We start from the raw sequence: 19,387 nt of genomic DNA on the forward strand, positions 1-19,387 counted from the left end.
TACATACATACATACATACATATATATATATATATATACACACACACACACACACACATATATATATATATATATATATATGTATGTGTGTATGTATGTATATAGTTGATGAGATTATTTTTAAGGAATAATTGATTACAAGACTACAAAGATTTTTAATCAATTAAATTTATTAAGTAAAGATAGAATAAAAAGTATATTAAATTCATTTAAATAAATATTTTAATATAAATAATAAGATTTAAATCTTGTCATACTCTTAATATCCTACGATTGCGAGATTAGGACTGTCAAAAAAGATTCGTTGTTCGCAAACAACTTGTGTTCGGCTCGCTAAGCAAACGAGCTGAATAAGAACAAATTTTTTTCGCTCAATATATAAATCAGTCTAACACGAATAATAGTATTTTTTAACAAGCCGAACACAAGTTGGGCTCAGGCTCAGGCTCACTCAAGCTTGGCTTGTTTACATCCCTAAACACACCCCATGACCATAGAACAATATGATTTTATTAATATTTGGAATATTAAACATTTTGTGTTTGACTGTGTTACGGATTTTGCCAATAACCGATATAGTTGCCCTCTCTCCTGGCCAGTGTCTGTTCGTTATTTATAAAAGTATTTGTTGCTCATCTTTTCAGCATCCTTTTGGATCTGAAGAAGGAAGAACGTAGTTAGACTAGAATGTGTATCTGAGCAAGTTTTTTTTCTTAGCGATATTTTCTTAATTGTCAAGAAAATTCATTATTTGCATTACATGATGAAGTTCAAAGAACATAATATGCATGCTTTGTAGCGTCTGCTATTTGGTGTAACTTTGTATAGACTTGGGCCCTTGCACTTATATTTTTCTATTTCTTAAAATAGAAAGGAGAATGAAATGAAAATCCAAGAAGCAACGTGAGGGATACAAAATTTTTCAACATATTGAACACAAGCTTCTCAGATAGTATGAATAATTCATGTCGAACTTGAGCATGTTACTGCTTTTAATTTCGTAATGGAAGCTAAAAGAAAATGTACCATCACACATTTAGGCAGGTTCCTAATCATTTAGAAGAATTTTAAGCGAAGAATAAGATTTAAATGATTTACAAAAACAAAGGTTAGGAGAAGAAAAGATGGCAACGATAGAAGTTCAAACTGTCACTTAAGAAAACAACTATTTTCGTAAGGTTGGCCGAAAAAAATTGAAAAGTGTAATTCCTTCAATAGACTCTTTATTAACTTGGGAAATCACAGTTACAACTGTCCAGATAAATGTATTTCTCAAGCGTGAAGGTAACTCGCTATCATTCTGAGCTTCTTCTTTTTTCCCTTAACAAAGGATATTTTTTATGGTCAATTAGTATCACAGAAGCTCGAGATAAATAAAATAATAAATCCGGTGAGATCATAACTCTGAAAACAAAGATATAATCTTGAAGTTTAGAGCAATGAAACATTACATCCGGTATGATCATAACTCCAAAAACAAAGATAAAATCTTGAAGTTTAGAGTTGCAAAGGAACTTGGCACAAAACGTGAAAGATGGAGTGGGTGGAAGAGGAAGAATTCATAAATCGATATTGAAGATTCAAGCCATAGATGACACAACTAAATATTATTCAGCATCAAACATATCAAAGTAGCTGCAACAAAATAAGGAAATTAGTTGTCGATACCAAAAGAGGAAATTTTAAACATTAAAAACTTGAGCGAAATTAGAGAGAAAATTGGAATTAATAATAAAGATAACATGAGCTTCTGCGTGCTGAAATATATGTGACCGGTAAAGAAACCAGTAGTAAGGAGCCACACAAGTGAAAAGACATTAAATTGGAAGTTTTTCAATTGAACGTAGGTTTTAAAGCACATTTGTATACCTTATACCTTTTCCATTATCTTTCTTGCATAGGGAAAAAATTTTTGTTGCCCCCAATACACTTAGAATGAATCTAAGGATACAAGTCATTACTCAAATAGCCCTCACCGTTCAAATCATATGAAAGCATATTTTCATAACTAAAGGTGATCTTATGTGCTAAAGAGAACTTAAGAAATTTATCTTTGAAATGTGCAACAATCATATCAATTTGAGTCTCACCAACAAGGTTTGTCATAAAACGACTATAAGTGGAGTCATTGAAACAATAACAATAGTTTTGGCCGAGAGGAAATGAACTCGCCCCCTATTTCATTATGATAATTCTTAGGTTCATTAGTGAGTCCAAGCTAATATTAGAGGGTTGAGGGGAGTTAGTAGTTAGAGGATGAAAGCCTGATCAAAGCTATTGGTGCTGGAGATGAAGTACTAGTATTACTTGTATTAATCTTTTGAATTAATGGAATTTTAGTAATTTGATTCAATATTTTTCTTATTTTTATTTGAGTCAACATAATTGCTATCTGAATTTTACCCAGGCTTGATGGAAGATCATTTTGAGTTGGGATTAATAACACGACCCATGCGATGTTTTTGTGCCTGTAATTTAAGATTTCACAAGCACAAACCACAAAAAACCGTCCAATAATATTTATTTTAAATGGAGAATCCAAATTTTATAGTAATTTTAAGTTCAACAAACACCTAACAATGGATGGCTAATAAGTCTTGTAATTGTAACATAAGTCATAAGAGGTCTATTCAAAATTTGGCCAAGAGAATATATAACTGGGTGGTTAATCAGGTGGGCTTTAATACTAGGAAAAAAGATCCAAATTTCAAGAAAACATAGGAACCTATTTTAGAAGAAACGTTAGAAAATCTAAATTTTAATGAGATCAAATCTGTGAGTAATCTTTTGCATGTTCGAGGCGAAGTAGAATATGTTTAAGATTCTTGAAATTGATTGAGAGATAGCAAGAAAAGTTAATTAGTTAAAAAGCTTTTTCATGAGCTCTATGTTTGACACTGCACCCAAAAGAAAAATGTTGACTAGGAAGAGCTTAAGGGTTTTAGCAAAGTTGGATATTTCTTTTCTGGAAAATATTAAATAAAGTCCATCTTTATAAGAACTACTACTCTTATTTCTAGCAAAAGACTTAAAAAAGAAATTAAGATTTGATGAAGCTAGTGACAGTTTCATGCTAAAATTTATGTTGACTCAATTCATTAGATTAATGTCTAGATGGTGTAGGCATAATAGGTGGAAGTATCATTGAAGAATTAGAAGGATGCTGAAGCCTACTTGTGTTGAAATTAAGATAAAGAGCAGGGAGGAAAGTCAAATCCCTCCAGGTTGTTGATAATCACAGAAAGGAAAAGAAGCATTGTCAAATTTAAGAAAGTTGACGTGTCCCATAGCTCCACGGTTTAGGTTTATGACTTCTTTTGTTATTACTATCACTCATCATACCTCTTGTTTCTTATATCTAAAATATTTCTATCTGAGCAAACTGAATGAATCAATTTAAAGCAAATACATTTGACATATTTATTTCATTTACTCTTCTTTCTTTTAGTGAATTTTATTTCACAAGCATAGACAATTCTCAGGTAATTTGATGATATTCATCTTAATCAGAGTTTTTGGTATACTTGATGTTTTAAACTATTCCATTGAATGCTTACTCCCATACCTTTCCCAACTCCCATTTTTTGGTATAAAGTTTTTCGATTAGTGTTGTCTATGCCTGAGGGTAGGATTGACTGAAAAATCCGGATCTTCTTTTTGCTGTGCCTGTAATATATTCTTTAGTGGTCTCTTTTGAGGCTTAGGAGGAATCATTCAGTTGATTTGTAGCATGTTTACTATGAAATCCTGGCTTGGATGATCATGCTAGTAACAGTAACGATCACATTAGAGTTTTCTCGATCCTTTATTGCATTTCATTCTATGCTTTAATGATCACATTCTATTCTCTTCTTTCTTTTAGTGAATTTTATTTCACAAGAATAGACAATTCTCAGGTAATTTGATGATATTCATCTTAATCAGAGTTTTTGGTATACTTGATGTTTTAAACTATTCCATTGAATGCTTACTCCCATACCTTTTCCAACTCACATTTTTTGGTATAAGTTTTTCGATTAGTGTTGTTGATGCCTGAGGGTAGGATTGACTGAAAAATCCTGATCATCTTTTTGCTGTGCCTGTAATATATTCTTTAGTGGTCTCTTTTGAGGCTTAGGAGGAATCATTCAGTTGATTTGTAGCATGTTTACTATGAAATCCTGGCTTGGATGATCATGCTAGTAACAGTAACGATCACATTATAGTTTTCTCGATCCTTTATTGCATTTCATTCTATGCTTTAATGATCACATTTAATTTTTTTCCCTAATTTTCTTACAATTCTGATTATATAGATTGTGGAAGCGAGAGCAATGCTACAACATGGCTTACAGAGCCAAGCAAAACAAGTATCAGAAGACATTTGGCGACATTCATCAGATAATTTTGATATGGAGAAGCTTTCTATCCAAACTACTTTGGAGGCCGACTTTGTTGATAAATTTGTAGTAAACGAAGAACCATATTTGCCAAAGAAGGTTAAGGAAATGGCAATAGCAAACTTTGATGATGACGATGATGATGATGATGAGTGGCCCGAAGATGATACCCTGGATGAAAACAATGCATCTGGGATAGCTGCAGTTCTTGCTTGCAATGAAGAAGAAGTCTCTTTCAGCGATCTGGAGGAGGACGACGACTGCCTTACAAAGCAAGCTTTCAGCAGAAGTGGCTCCAAATCAGAAGGTACATTAAACAAGTGATTTGCTTGAGTGAATGCACGCTGATTTTATTCCCCATAAAATATGATATCCAAAGAGTGCTAGCTACGGTTATTGTTGCACTGTGGATTCAGGTTTTCTCAAATTGCTATGTATTGTAATCACCCATCTTACTTAATTCATTCAATTCAATTTCATTGTACAGATTAGATGAGTTAACGAGCAAAAGATTTCTTTAAAAGACAAAATGTCCAATGTAACGGCAATAATAAAGCACCTAACTGAGAAACTATAAATCCATTACCTAAAAAAAATAAATTAGAAACAATGTTCAAAGATTTATGTCTCCATAAACATTTGACAATCAAAATCTAAAGTTAGAACGCAGATGTTTAATCATAGACCAATTAGCAGAACAGATGTCTATACATATTTTGCATCCTTATGTTACCATCCCGCACCACCGCCATCTTTCATTTCGAAGTTGCAGCCGCTGATTTCGCTGCGCAACGCCTGCATCAACCCGTGAGCCACATCTCCGGTGGATGAGCCGCCCTTCAAATAAAAAAGACCACCCGCAAAAGCTCCACGCTTGGCCCACTTCGCCCCCACCACCAACATTCCATTCTCTCGAAAAACCCTCGTGATGTTCCACAACAAACTATCCCGGTACTCCACCACTCTCACCTTCACCCTCATCCCCCAAGGCCCCGGCCGTCGTTCTGCAGCCGCCACCAGACACACAATCAGCCTCTCCCTCTCCATCTCCGTCACCCTCGACCTACCATCTTGCTTCTTTATATAGTATTCTTGAAGGGCAATGCTTTCTTCCGTGCTGACTGATGCGTGGACTACGTCGTAATTCAAGTCCAGGAGCGTGAAAGCCACATCAAATAGCAGCTTGGGACGGTCTCGGCTCCTCACCGTCACCTTCACCATGTAATTGTCCTTCTTCTTCACGTTATTCACCGACACCTCCATCTCCTCCGCCGTCACAACAACAGCCGATTGCAGATCCCCGCCGGCCATTCCCATTCCTTCCCAGTCATTCTCCTCTCGCATCATCTGATGAAGCCGTCGCTCCGCATGCGCGCCATCAACCAACGATGGCCGGGAAATACGCAACCGCCATTTCTCGGAGCTACCCCTGCAGTAATGGGCCCCAACCACCCGCCTCAGTTGCTTCTCCAACTCTGCCAGCCGGGCAGCGTTGGATGAGATGTGAAGCTCCAGATCGACGATGCACAGAATGCAACCGGTGAGGCCATTGTGCATCCAGGCCACGCAAAAGTCAACCTCCAAATGGTAATCGAGCAGTAGGGTGGCCAGCACCTCGGAGATGCCGGAGTGATCGACGCCCACCGTCATCTCAAGCATAATGTGATCAGAGGCGAGGTGGCCCGCCCCCGCCAGGTTGTCAAGGCATGTCTTCACCTCCTCCGGCGGCCGGCGCGTTGGTCCTCCACGTCCCTCGGCAAAAGATAATGACTCTTCTATATAACGGATTTGGGTCGGCTCTATGAGTTTGTTGCCCAGCGCATCAGTGACTTCAAATGCTGCAATTATATATTAGTTTAGTATGATTAATTAATGGTACCAAAATTATTCTGCGCTGATTCTGGGAATTATATGTATATATATATATATATAATACCATCCATTATCCAATCCCCATCAGAGGACATGTAGGATTTGGAGATGATGAGGTCGAGATCGATGAGGGCCTGAACTATGTCTACTAGTAATCCATGCCTGTTCACACAGCTCACCTGCATCGTTTTGGACTAACAACATGACTTTTTGTTTAAAATGCTACTCATTTTTAGTCAAAAAATTATATGAAAATGCTAAAACTCATTTTATGTCATAATTTTAAGATTTTGAGTGAGCTTAGTCATTCATTAGATATTTTCATGGCAAAAACTTTCATGAAATTTGTTTAGCATTAATATAGAAAGACATATTAATTCAATACCTTGATAACTGTGCGGTCTCCATAAGTATCATTATCAACACATACCCTGCATGCAGCCAGCGGCATTTAAATATCATCCTACAGTAATATTAAAATACTCTAATAATCAACTAATTAATGTTCACGTTAATTAAAAAAAAAAGTCTTTTTGGAAAATATAATTAATTACGTGGGTGGAGGGGTGATGTACTCTTCAAGAGTGTGGAAGTTGCGATCAAAATAAGCCATCTTCCTCCTTAACCTTCTCCCTCCATTGAAGCATCTGAACTCTTACAACAAATCGATCGTAGAGATTTGATAAATAAGTTTAAAAAATTGGGACATTTGGATTATTGTGCTCTGTTATATAGCCTTCGCATTGTAATATATTTGGAAATATCCGAACGGATCTCAAATAATAAATAAAATATTTTTTATTTTGTGATCCCCGGCATTAATGGCGAATATTGATGCTGGCTTTCCTCTCGTGGAGCTTCCAATATTAAAAAAAAAAAAACCATCTTGAAATTTTTCATCATCATGTTACTATCATATCATGTATCTCATATTTATAGTACGAATTATAATATTTATTATTATAATATATTCTGATTACTATGAATAATTTTCTTTGTTATCTTTTTTTTTTAATTATTTTTCTTTTATTCACGATTGTATTAACATATTATTCAATTCAATAATATAACTATTAACGTTTTTGACATATAAGTATATAACATCTTCTACATCACCCGTTAAGCAATCATAACAAATGGTCAAAAAAAAAAGAAAAAATTTGTTTTTTGTTCATGATTTAATCAGCACATCAATTTTTTTTTTTTAATTTTTTTTTTCTAATGTATGCGGATTTTGAATCCAAAACAATTAATTTATAAAATATTTATAAAACAAGATTTTTAAGTTTAAGTGCTCACCTATAAAGAATATACATACATACATACATACATACATATATATATATATATATATATATACATTTGTTGAAAACAAAATGAAAATCTTATGCAGTGGAAAATCACCCCCCCCTCCACAGGCAACTTTGAATTGACTAAAGCAACTAGATTCAACAAGGCTCTAAAATATCATCTACTTCTCCCTCATAAGCTGCCACACTTTATGACACTTGGAAACAATCTTTTTCAAAACAACAACCTCTAGCCATAAGTTATCAAGTCACTCTGCCTGATTTGTCACCTCTGGAGAAGTAGTAACTGTGAAAGGGTAAAATAGTAAGTTCTCAGTCTGCTTTGACTTAGAGGAGGATGAGGAATCACCTTATGATCCCCCATAGCTCCTTCCTCTCCCTCAGTAGTACCTTCACACATCATCAATAGAGGATTTCCATCATGAGGTTGTTGGCCGACGCCCTTGATCATTTGCTTGCTTCTTTTCGTAAGAACATCTAGAGCCTCATTCAGGTTTAGTTGTATACCTAGCATTCTCTACATAACAATCGAGGCCACAAAATTCAATAAGAGTAAACCACTCTCCACACAAAACGGGAAAATAAAAGCAAAACATGACTTGTCATAATATATGAAATAATAAAACAGTAAGTATACATATTGATTTACAATGGGCCGAAAATTTTGAAATTGTAAGGTTGTTTCTCACCAACTCGCTTCCATCTAGTTGAGTGTGCCCATGGGAACTGAATAGTTTGTCTGTGAAGGCCAAACTTTAATTAGATCATCTAATGCGGATTTGCCTCGAGGACTACCACCTCAGACAAAGCTTTTTGCCAGAGTCATCCTAGATGTCTACCCTTGGTAGACCTAACTTTCTCTGCATTACTATCATCTTATGACCTTTTCTTTATGCTTCCTTCTTAGCATGTCTTGTAATTGTTCTTTATTCGAAATGTGCATGTTCGATTGACTAAGATCCATCATGTCGAGCTACAAGAATAGGGGACTATCAAATCTAGAATGTGGTGATAGGATGTTTAATTACCAAATCAGTTCAAGAGGTGTCTCATCGCTCTACTTATAAAAGACAAGGTTCAAAATTTAAGCAAGTGACAACGTCATAAACATTAATTAAATATTATGATCCATTATAATATTTAATTCACTCATTCTTAGCATAGCCGAGCATAGCTTTCTAAGAGATGCGAGAATTAGAGAACTAAATATGTAAAAACAAAAGTACCTACTTGGACTAGCAAGGCACAAATGCCTTTTGGCCTCTTTTACCTTGGAAGAAGGCCCGCTGGGGAATGTGTCTAGAAGTGGACAACGAATTTGACAAATTTAGACTATCAAGCATCTAGGCAAAGATCGATCAAAGTGTCAGAGGCTGAGTGCCTAAGGTTGAATATTAAGGTTTGAGTATAAAGGGTCAAGCATGAAGATATCCAAAAGCAAAGGACCCAACTGTTCATCACCTTGTCTTATTTGACTATAGAAAGGAGATCCAAGAGAAGATCTAGAATTTTATGGTGATACAACAAAAAAGACAGTTACTTATCGATAGAGGCTTAGATATAATAAGGCTCTATATTTATCTTTTCGTAAAATCCCACCTCTATAAAAGGGAGGGTATTAAATGTAAAATTCATTTCAGCTCTTTCAATCCAAAAATGAACCTCTTGTTGTAGAAATTTTGCTCATTTGTCGCTTTTGAGCCCATATATTCTCATTTTCTCCCTTATCTTCTCATTCCCTATGCTCTATTCCTTGGGTGTGATTCAAGGACATTAAGGGATTCAACAAACTTAAAATCTCGTGATGTATATCAAATAGAATGGTTAGGCCTAAAGCAATCTAAGTAATCATTCTTATGACTGAATTGATTGGATTCCAATCTACCCAAATCAATCTCTAACCAAGCTTAACAAATCCTTTTGGGATGTATGTTGCTCGAGATTTATGAATAAAAAAGTCAACTCTTATCTTTGATGAATATTACGAAATTATGAAGAAGTTATGTATTTAAAATGATAACCTCTTAAAAATATGTATATTTTTATAACTATTGGAGACAATGTAGGGATAAAGGAAACCTTATAATGATGACAATATTTAAATGCTTTGAAATGTTACGGTTCTCAATAAATTTTATAGGAAAACAAATCAAATTTTAGATTAATGATGATTGAACAACCACTTTACCAATCGTATGCTATCTTTAACAGTTCAAAAGCTCTTCTTCATTCTAATAATTTCTCTGTAACATATTTATGCTTATATATCTTTGATTGGAATACAACCTATGAGATAAGATTGATTTTTGTAGGTTCTAGAAAATTGAAGGCATTAGAGTAAGGTTTTGAATAAAAATCTTGCTCATGTAGATGAAAGATATTAACATATGATACATTTAATTTTTTATGTGCAAAATCTTGCAAGAGAAAAAAACCAGTGAGTGTAACCTGAAGAAAATAATTTATTATTTAAGAAAATTACAATTTTTTGGCTATTCTTCCATGTTGGAAAATTTGTAATGCAATCAAACTTGATTTCTCATAATTATATTAAAGCAAAAGGTAGTATAAAAATATTAAATTGTGGCTAGACAATATTAGGTGATGACAACCACCAAATCATGATAGATGAGCAGAATGGTCAAACAACAAAAACTAGATGATGGTGAATAGACTTTGACAGCTAAGTGAAAATGTAAGACAACAAGTATTTGGCATAACTGTCGAACAACAACAATAGAGTAGTGGTGATGTGTAGCAATGATTTTTCAAAGCTTTAAGCTCTCTCCCAACTCAAATTCAGGTTGCATTCACTTGTAGGGTGATGATTTATTTATGATTTTTGAGGTTGCATTTCAATAAATCTAGTTAAAAACTCAAAACACTCAACTAAATATCTTTTGCTGATTTTTTTTTATTGGATATCATTCCTTCAACATTTAAATGTTTTAAAGGTATCAAAATTTAGTGATCTCAAGCTTAGTATAGAAGATTGATTTGATATAAATATACAAAATTGAAAGATTTTATGACTCTTCAATTATTGCCCCAAAAAAATTGAATCACAAATATTTATTTGAGCTCATCAGGTCTCAAATAGGTCATTTTAGGATCGTTGGTTTGCCTTGCACATTCGGTTTTACTATTAATTTATTGAAATCCAAGGTCATGTGATTATGAATTTAATTTTGAATAGAACTTCTTATGGTGTATCATCTATTTATTGATCCAAGATAAAATAGTAAGGAAGTTGGCAATATAGAAATAATATATAATATTATCTTAAAGAGAAAGGTTCGCATTAAAAATAATATATATATATATATATAAGAGGTTAAATTAATGTTGTGGCTTTTGTTCGTTTGTCAAATGTATTTGATATTCTAATATAAATGATGTTATGTTAGGACTTAGGATATGCTTGAAATTTATTTGATTTGATTTGATATTAGTGCTCTAGAAACTCTTTATATATAGTGCTAATCTCAATGCAAATTTAATAATTTTCAACCTCATCTTTATACAATTTATATGCAAGAACAATGTCAAAAGTATTTAATTATTATTATTATTTAGTTTAGGTCATGTTAGACTCTATCTCAACCTTTTTATAATAGATTCATCTACATCTTTGTCCTATCTCTCACATTTCTCTACAACTCACTGCTGTTGTTTTCACTTAAATCAATGATTTACAAAGACACCACTCAATTCCTATGTATTTACACAGTTAATACTAATCTTCAATTAATTAGACATAATAAATATAAAAATATTGCGGCACATAAATTTTATATGATTTAGTAAAATTCAATATATTTTCAATTTCACGTGAAGGTCGAAAAATTCTTTAAGCTTTGAAATGGATTAAAAAAGAATTTATATTTTTATAGAATTGAAAATAATTATAAGAATATGATTAAGAGTTAAAATGCTTCTTCTTATCTTGAGCCACAATATATGTTCCAAGACAATAAAGTATTTATGTTAAGAAACAGAGATTAAGAACTGTTCTGAACCTTAAGGAAGCGTTTTATATATAATTTAAGTTAAGCAGAACCATATTTTAAATCAATTCAACTCTCTGACTGCAATGGAAAGGCATCTTTGATCAATATATACATACAGCCACAGAAGCTAAGATTAATTTTCTTTTTTCTTTTTAACATAAACAATCCGTCAAAGTACTAAATTCCAAAGTCGACTGAATATAAATGCATTAAAAATATGAAATAAAGTCAATGCAAATATTTATCACTTCATCTTCTCATCTCAGGGAAAAGCAGGTAAGTCAACACCATGTTCTTCCGCCTGCTTTTAATGTTAGCATATTTCTATTTTTACATACATACCACACAATTCTTATCTATTTTTACATATCTAACACATATCATTATCTCTCTAAATTTTCCTTTAGATTTTTATTTTCTATTTTCTCAACTAAATTTCTTAAAAGTAATTTTCAGGAGAAACTGATTGTTTCCAAACACATTAGAAGAAGGAGCTGCGTTTGTGATATAATTTTAATATAGAAAATAAAATAAAATCATCAATATTCCTGCATAAAAATAGAAATATTTTACAAATAAGTTCATATATACTCAACAGAATCTTCTTAGAGGAGGCGCATCATAAAACCCAACATCAAACTCTTCATTAGGGAACTGCCTTCTCATAGGCGGAGAAAGCTTATAACATACTTTACATATATCAATGGTTAACACAATCTAAAACACAAAAAATATCACATATCATAAGGCCAAAGAAGCCAATATGATCATTATAACTAATACATATTATCTAGCCATGCTTCCCTTGCGTGTAGATGTAATCAGTGTGAGCAACAAGTGTTCTTCTCATCAAGCACTCTTCCTCTCCCACTCCTTCACAAACTTGTTCCTCAACCTTGTCAAAAAAATCAAAAACAAATTAATTTTTTAAGAAAATAAATAGATATTAATAATTTCTAAATAGTTAGAAAATAATTTACCTCTTCTTGGCTTCTAGGCGGGATTGAGGTAGCCAGTGGGCGGGATGTCTGAACCGAGGAAGCAAAGAGGAGAAGGATTAGAAGCAAAAAGGCAATGTTTTGCTTGGCAGACATTGCAGCTTAATTTACTCTGTAGGCTCATTCAGCACAGGAGAAGAGAAGGAGCCTTAAATAGACTTTATTTTCCAAATATTTTTGTAGTTTACTTATAATTATTATAATATTCCAAAGGTAATGTCATGCTTAACATAAGCATGACTCGTGTTCAATGTGAAGATAAATATGTGGTTCATCAGGTGTGAATATGTCCGGCAGTTAGAGTCATATAAAATATATATATATATTACTCAAAAAATGATAAAAACATTTTATTTAATATATATATACTATAGAAATAAATTTAATGGTTATTAAATTCAATGCTATTCTCTCTTTCATTCACACTACTAAGAAATGGCATTGATGTAATAAACAGGCATTGATGTGCAGTGTAGCATTATCCATAATGCTGAAGCTCGGCTTCAATTAGCTGACTTCATTGTGATTGCATTAATCTGTGTTCATACTTTGAGATTTGATTGTTTGATGGAGGTTAAGAAATCAAAAGGCCGAGAAAGTAATTATTCTTTTTTAATTGGAGTTAATTAAATTCTATGAATTATACATCACAAGCATATGATGATGAACTAATAATGTCAAGTTTAGCTTAGACAAAGACCTCAATTTATACTTAAGCAAAACAACTGGTAAATGAACATGAATACAAGTGTATGTGCTGTTCTTCTAATGCATCATTTTCAAGACCTCGATTTTTATCAGTGCTCTAGTCATTATTATAAATATTTATTTTAATATCTTTTGTATGAAAAACAATCTTGATATCAACATGCAATAATACCATGCGACGCTAAGTCAGACCGCATTTAGAAAATAATTTATTTATTAATGGTACAATAATTAATTACAAATTTAAACAGCTGGTCATGAATTCAGTATGAATGCCCCCTCTAAACCAGATCGCATTTAACTGATCATAGTTGACTGCACAAGATAAATTTCGAAATAAATTACGCCGTTTTTATGGTTATTCATAAAGAAATACTGTTGAAATTTAGAATAATGCGGAATACTTAATTTATTGATGCAAAAAGAGGTATAAGTACTCATTACAGGACTTACTGGTAAGGAAAATAATAAAAACAGAATACAGTAGAAAAGGAAATGAATAATAACAAAATATAAGAGACAACTAATCTCTCTAATTAATGAGAGAAATAAATAGAGATTTTCAATATCCCTCATATAATTTATAACCCTCTAAATATAGAGTTATAAAAAATATGAAATATAATCATTAGTATTTTCAAGATCTTTCAACACTCCCCCTCAAGTTGAATATGGTTGAAAATCATATTCAACTTGAATTTGAAAACATCGACTGCAGTATGCTGACTGTGATATGCTGACTGGACAGGTAGCAACAATTTGTCAAAAAAACTCCAACAATTCTCAAATCGTAAGTGCCGAAGCCGAAAGTCCCAAAGCTGAGAATGCCGAAGCCTAAGAGTGCTGAAGCCTAAGGGCGCTGAAGCTTGAGAGCTCCGAAGCCGAGAATGCTGAACCCAGAGAGTGTCGAAGCCTGAGAGTGGCCTAGACGAGGGCTAAGCTCAATTTCGAGTTATTGATGAATTCGTAAGTCACCAGTTGACTGATAATTGCATGAAAGCTACAAGAAGGCTACAAGGAGATTGCAGGAAAGCTGTAGAGGGCCGACGACAGTGCTCAGGAAAGCTGCAGTGCTTGGAGAATGCTACAATAATGCTGCAGGAAAGAGCAGTGCTTTTCTTGGGAAGAGCTGGCCAAAATCTGCAGGGAAAAATTTGTTGAGGTAGATCCGACGGCGAGAAAAGCTGCATGAGGGAGGTCCGACGGTGAGAAGGTCGCAGGGGAGAGAACCGACTGCAGGAGTAAGCACGAAGGTCCAGTCAGCGGCAGATATGTCCGCAGAAAGTTATGGCGGCAGGAAAGGCCGCAGAAGGGAATTTCACCGACAGGAAAGACTACAGGAGGGAGTTCCAGTGGCAGGAAAGCCATCAAGGGATAGGTCTGACTGTCAGCAGCGAATAATTTCCGGTGGAGGAAGGTTCGTTGCTAAGAAGATTCAAGCAACGGAATTTGAACAAAGGAGCTCATGTAGGGAGAAGTCTGATGCTCGGAAGAACAGGAGGAGCTCCAGAGGAGGGCCTGCAGATTAGCCAAAAAGGATGTGGGTAGAGAATCGATTGAAAGCCTGCAATTGAAAAAGATCCGGACAAGAGGAAGAGATCAGACAGAGGGCCTGATGAACTTGGAGAGGATTGGTTGTTGTTTTCTACAGCTTGTTGCTTATGGGATCACGAGGAGATCCTGCTATTGCTACTATAGAGAGAGGATGCAGGCAGAAGAGGGCCTGCAGTATGGAGGTTCAAGATTCCAAGGAGAGCGGTTTCCTGGAAGGAAATCGGGAGATCCCCTTCAACCACATAATGAGTTTTGGTTTCAGGAAAGTGAAGATTTGGCAAGGAGATCTGGCAGAGCGGACTGCAGGAAAATCTAGCAGGAAGGAGATCCTACTGGGAATTTCAGGAGGAAGGAAACCCTGCATTAGGTATTGAAGATGCAAATAGAAGGATCTGGGTAAGAAATAGCAGCAGGGGGATCTTGCTAAAATTGTAGGGAAGTTCATTAGAAATTGCAGAAGAATGATCCAGCTGGTAGTTTGAGCATTTGACTGGCAGAAAGGAGAAGTTGGCCACCAGAACTTTCATGTTTATCGACATTTCCTCCTTCAGTTTGGTTAATAGATTGCATGCAAGGAGGCATATGGATGAATGGATCCCCTATAGTAAGCTTCTCCATCAACTCGCTCTCTGGGTCGATCCCATAATAGTCGTCGTAAGTTGAAAATAGGGCAGGTGGTGAAACTCCTTCATCCAGACCTTGACCTTCTTCTGCGCGTCATATCCATGGGAAAACTCATGATAAAGGTGAGCGGATTGACGGAGGAAAAATGCATCGCGTTTAAAATCCCAGCACGAAGGAGTCGAAATGGAGTCCATGTGGGGAAGCTGAAGGGTAGAGATAGCGAAATCGGAGGGCCAATCTACGAGAGCGAGGCGGTGCTGGCCGCCTTTGGAAACTCCTCTTTGTCTGAGGCTAAGAATCTCATGCAGAACCTTTAAAGGCAATTGGGAATAACATGTTTTCTTGCTTGTTAATCTTCCCCACAATAACAATAAACAAGTGGAAGACATAAGCAACGAGCAAGAACTGCAACTTGTGATGCATTTAAAATGCTGAAGAAGTTGGGCAATAACATGGTCTTCTGCAGCTCCGCTAGAAGCAATCAGCTTAGGCAGAGGCCTTAGCCTCTCATCTGCACGGCATCCACTGATAACCTGAAGATCTAGCGCTTAAAGCCACTGTAAAATCCAATTCTCCACCTCCAAGGAAAATTCAAAAATTCCGCAATAGAAGGAGGTCCAAAGTTCAGAATTTCTGTAGCAGAAGGAGTTGAAGACTCCTAAGAAGTAGTCAGAGGAAGACTTGATGGAAACAGTTGAAGGAGGAAGAATCAGTCTAAAATGTCGTCAGTCATACTATGAAAAAAAATGAAATCCCTATAAGAGGAGTGAAAGAAATATATTTTTTTATTGCAATCCAGCCTTTCGGTTGCAAGTGAAACCATAACTACCGATAACCGTGACGAAAGGAGCTCCGACGCATCATCGATGAACCAATGTTTGAACAACCGCTGCAACAAAAACGGATCCGAGAGTGCCGATTGGTTCGCTTCGCAAGAAACAAACAGAGATGTCAGTGCGGAGATAAATCTGCTCGGCAGCTTGACAGAAGAATTCAAACGGAGAACCGAGGTTTTCGGGGATAATGCGAAGTTTTTAGTGGAGGTTAAGTCTGGGAAGGAAGAAACATATCTGGATCTAGAGAATGAGCTGAATCTCCCCCCTCGTCTCGAAGGATGGAGGCGAGCATGCGGTCGAACTCATCTTCACCGAGTTTGGACAATTGAATGATGAAGAAGCCCTTCATCTGCAAGTTGACCAGATGAAAGAAGGAAAGGCGTCTTACAAACAAACCACAAGAAGAAGGAAGATCTTTTTCCAACTCAAGATGCGTGCGTGAATCGGATGGAAGAGAACCCATTTCAACTCAGACGATTAAATGAGGAAGAAGCTCCTCTTGGCTTAGACGATTACCATCAGAGGAGGAAGAGATTCTCGCAGCTCTCGTCTGACTCGAAGGGCAACAGAAATATTGCGAAGGGTTCGAGCTCTTCTGGCTGACGAAGCAATCGTTGAATCGATCGAGCGGCGAGCCAGCGGCCAGTGAACGATTCGAACAGCTCGAGATCGAGCAGCTCCAAGAACGAGCGGCACATATTAGGCGAATAGCTCCAAAATCGAACTCTTCAGGCGAAGCAGAGGACTCCGAAGATTCAAATTCTCAATATTCTAAATATTTCCAAGCTCACCAGGAGAGAAGAAGAGTGCCCCTCCCTTCCTGCACAAAGTATGGCAGGAAGAGAGTCCGACAATTCTCGAAGGGAGATCGGTGACTAGAGTACGAAATTAGACTCTGATATCATGTTGAAATTTAGAATAATACAAAATACTTAATTTATTGATGCAAAGAGGGTATAAATACCCATTACAAGACTTAATGGTAAGGAAAACAATAAAAACAAAATACAGTAGAAAATGAAATGAATAATAACAAAATATAAGAGTGAGCTAATCTTTCTAATTAATGAGAGAAATAAATAGAGATTCCCAAGATCACTCATGTAATTTATAACCCTCTAAATATAAAGTTATAGCAAAAATGGAATATAATCATTAGTATTTTCAAGATCTTTCAACAAATACATATACAATTAAAATACTCTTTGACCAGAGCAATGCGCGTATCGAAAGATGGACTTTTTAAAGCAAAGTAGGGGTACTCAAAGCAAAAACAATACCAGTCAACAAAAGCCGACCAATTAAGGGTTGACCGGCCTAGAACCCGATCGATTAGAGAGCAACTAATAAGAAGATGACTAACATTAGATCGAGTGGTTAGAAGTTAACAAATTTAAGAGAATCAGTGGTATAAGCATCATTTCACAATAAATTTTTGTTCCCCTCTCAATATAAGGAATATTAATATAGAGTAATTTTTGAAAGATGGGACGGAATATATTGTCATGTAATCTCTCCTACTCTCTCCTATTATATGCTTATTCCTGTTTGATTTATAGTCAAATATGGGATAAATAATATCAATATATATATATATATATATAGATCTTACCAGTGTTACAATAATATGCTAAATCCAAATTATCAGCAAATATAGAACTTAATATCAATAAAGTTAGTCACTGTTATCTGGAATATGATTATCAAAGTAATTAATCTGATTACTTCTAAACTCTGAGTATGATAATTGGTCGATTGTCAGCAGATAACGATTACATTTAAATATTAATTAATCAGATCCATTATTTTAATAATTATATTTCAAATAAGAGTAATTAGATTCCTAAATTCATTACAGGCTTTTCAAATTTATAATAACGAGATTCATTCAGAATTTAACTAATCACGATCTGTTTAAGATTAGCATTTAAAGTAATCATTATTAAAAACAGTATTAAGATTTATTATTAATTTGACTGAAAATAAAAAAAATATTGCTACTTAAGCAAATTATAAAAAAGTATTATCAAGGATTATTATTCGAAAAAATTGTGTTAGATTATTTTCTTACTCAAAATTGGATTAAATTGGAATTAAATAATTAAATTTACTTTGAAATAAGTTGGATATGAATTGTTTGATTATCTAAATATTAATTTCTTCCTGAATTAACTTGAAATAATTTAATACCACGGCTTTATTATTCTTCTTCTTATAATTCAATCGCTCAAGATTTCTTAACAGTGATACACTCGCGCCAAATTTTTCTGTTCCGATCCTCCGCTGCATTGCGACCGTTGTCTGCACGTCCGGACTCCGAACAGAAAAATCGCTCTAAACTCGCGATCATGAAGAGAACTATTTTTTTTTTTTTCTTTCGAAAATAAATTTTATCTTCTTAGAATGTATTTCAAAGGGCGGATTTTATTTAATAGTAGAAAATTTAAAAATTCATTTATTTGATAATTAATTACTGACATAGCATCATCTTCTGCGTCAATAGACCATCAGCGAAGGTTAATAGTGTATAAAAATAATTATTTTAAAACTTGTTGTCCAAATCTAATCTAATTTTCTTTAAGATTTAATTACAATTAAGTTGTTATTTTCTAAAAAATAAAAAGATATATATATATTTATATTTGTTATCCATTCACCACTTAGCTCGGCTATTGGAAAATAAGACATTGACAAATATTTAAAACAAAGAGGAAATTTCTTGGAAAAATATTGCTGACATAATTGGGCCACTTCCCATCAACATATACGGCTGTTTCAATTTTTTTTTTCTTTTTACATAAAAAATAGGGGTTTTTACGTAAATAGCATTCAAAATTTTCATATTTACCTATCTGACCCCTAAACTTTCATAATTACAAACATTTTATGGAAAGTAACACTCAATATCACTTTTTTATTGTCAAATTCATGTTTTCATCCACAGGTAAAGCGGTATGTGTGTAAAAAAGAAAGTTTGGGGGTGACATAGTTATTTGTATGCTGCTCTTGGTGCATGCTAATTGATATGTGATTTGAGATATAGGTGTATGGTTTAATAATGTTCTGATCATGCATGAATTTTATTCTAATGTTTTG

General features: G+C 34.5%; 2 protein-coding genes across 4 annotated transcripts in view; one reads left to right on the forward strand and one right to left on the reverse strand.

Moving 5' to 3' along the window:
* LOC110031966 overlaps nucleotides 1-4,850 on the forward strand; it is a 49,400-nt gene extending 44,550 nt beyond the window's left edge. For both annotated transcript variants that reach the window (XM_020735423.1, XM_020735424.1), the window contains one exon: nucleotides 4,296-4,850. In XM_020735423.1, coding sequence (XP_020591082.1) covers nucleotides 4,296-4,703 — 408 coding nt within the window. In that variant the 3' untranslated portion in view covers nucleotides 4,704-4,850. The remainder of the gene's footprint in view (nucleotides 1-4,295) is intronic.
* An 89-nt stretch (nucleotides 4,851-4,939) lies between these two features.
* Nucleotides 4,940-6,981, reverse strand: LOC110031965 (ACT domain-containing protein ACR1-like). Of its 2 annotated transcripts, none has more exons than XM_020735421.1 (4): nucleotides 6,806-6,981; nucleotides 6,637-6,682; nucleotides 6,316-6,430; nucleotides 4,940-6,217 (listed from the first exon to the last, which is right to left on the reverse strand). In XM_020735421.1, the coding sequence occupies exons 1-4, from the start codon at nucleotides 6,862-6,864 to the stop codon at nucleotides 5,109-5,111; spliced, it is 1,329 nt and encodes a 442-aa protein (XP_020591080.1). In that variant the 5' UTR covers nucleotides 6,865-6,981; the 3' UTR covers nucleotides 4,940-5,108. The 2 variants fall into 2 exon arrangements, with proteins under 2 accessions (XP_020591080.1, XP_020591081.1); XM_020735422.1 differs by having other exon boundaries at nucleotides 5,001-6,217; nucleotides 6,827-6,981.
* Nucleotides 6,982-19,387: the final 12,406 nt, after the last annotated feature.

The sequence above is a fragment of the Phalaenopsis equestris genome, unplaced genomic scaffold (assembly GCF_001263595.1).
Source record: "Phalaenopsis equestris unplaced genomic scaffold, ASM126359v1 Scaffold000873, whole genome shotgun sequence".
NCBI classification, from domain to species: Eukaryota; Viridiplantae; Streptophyta; class Magnoliopsida; order Asparagales; family Orchidaceae; genus Phalaenopsis; species Phalaenopsis equestris.

Excerpts from the sequence above, each read along its gene's own strand:
- LOC110031965 (XM_020735421.1), bottom strand. The coding sequence starts at position 6,864 with ATGGCTTATTTTGATCGCAACTTCCACACTCTTGAAGAGTACATCACC. Across the intron at positions 6,683-6,805 it reads TACATCACCCCTCCACCCAC|GGTATGTGTTGATAATGATA; the intron begins GTAATTAATTAT and ends GGCTGCATGCAG. Across the intron at positions 6,431-6,636 it reads GAGACCGCACAGTTATCAAG|GTGAGCTGTGTGAACAGGCA; the intron begins GTATTGAATTAA and ends AAAACGATGCAG.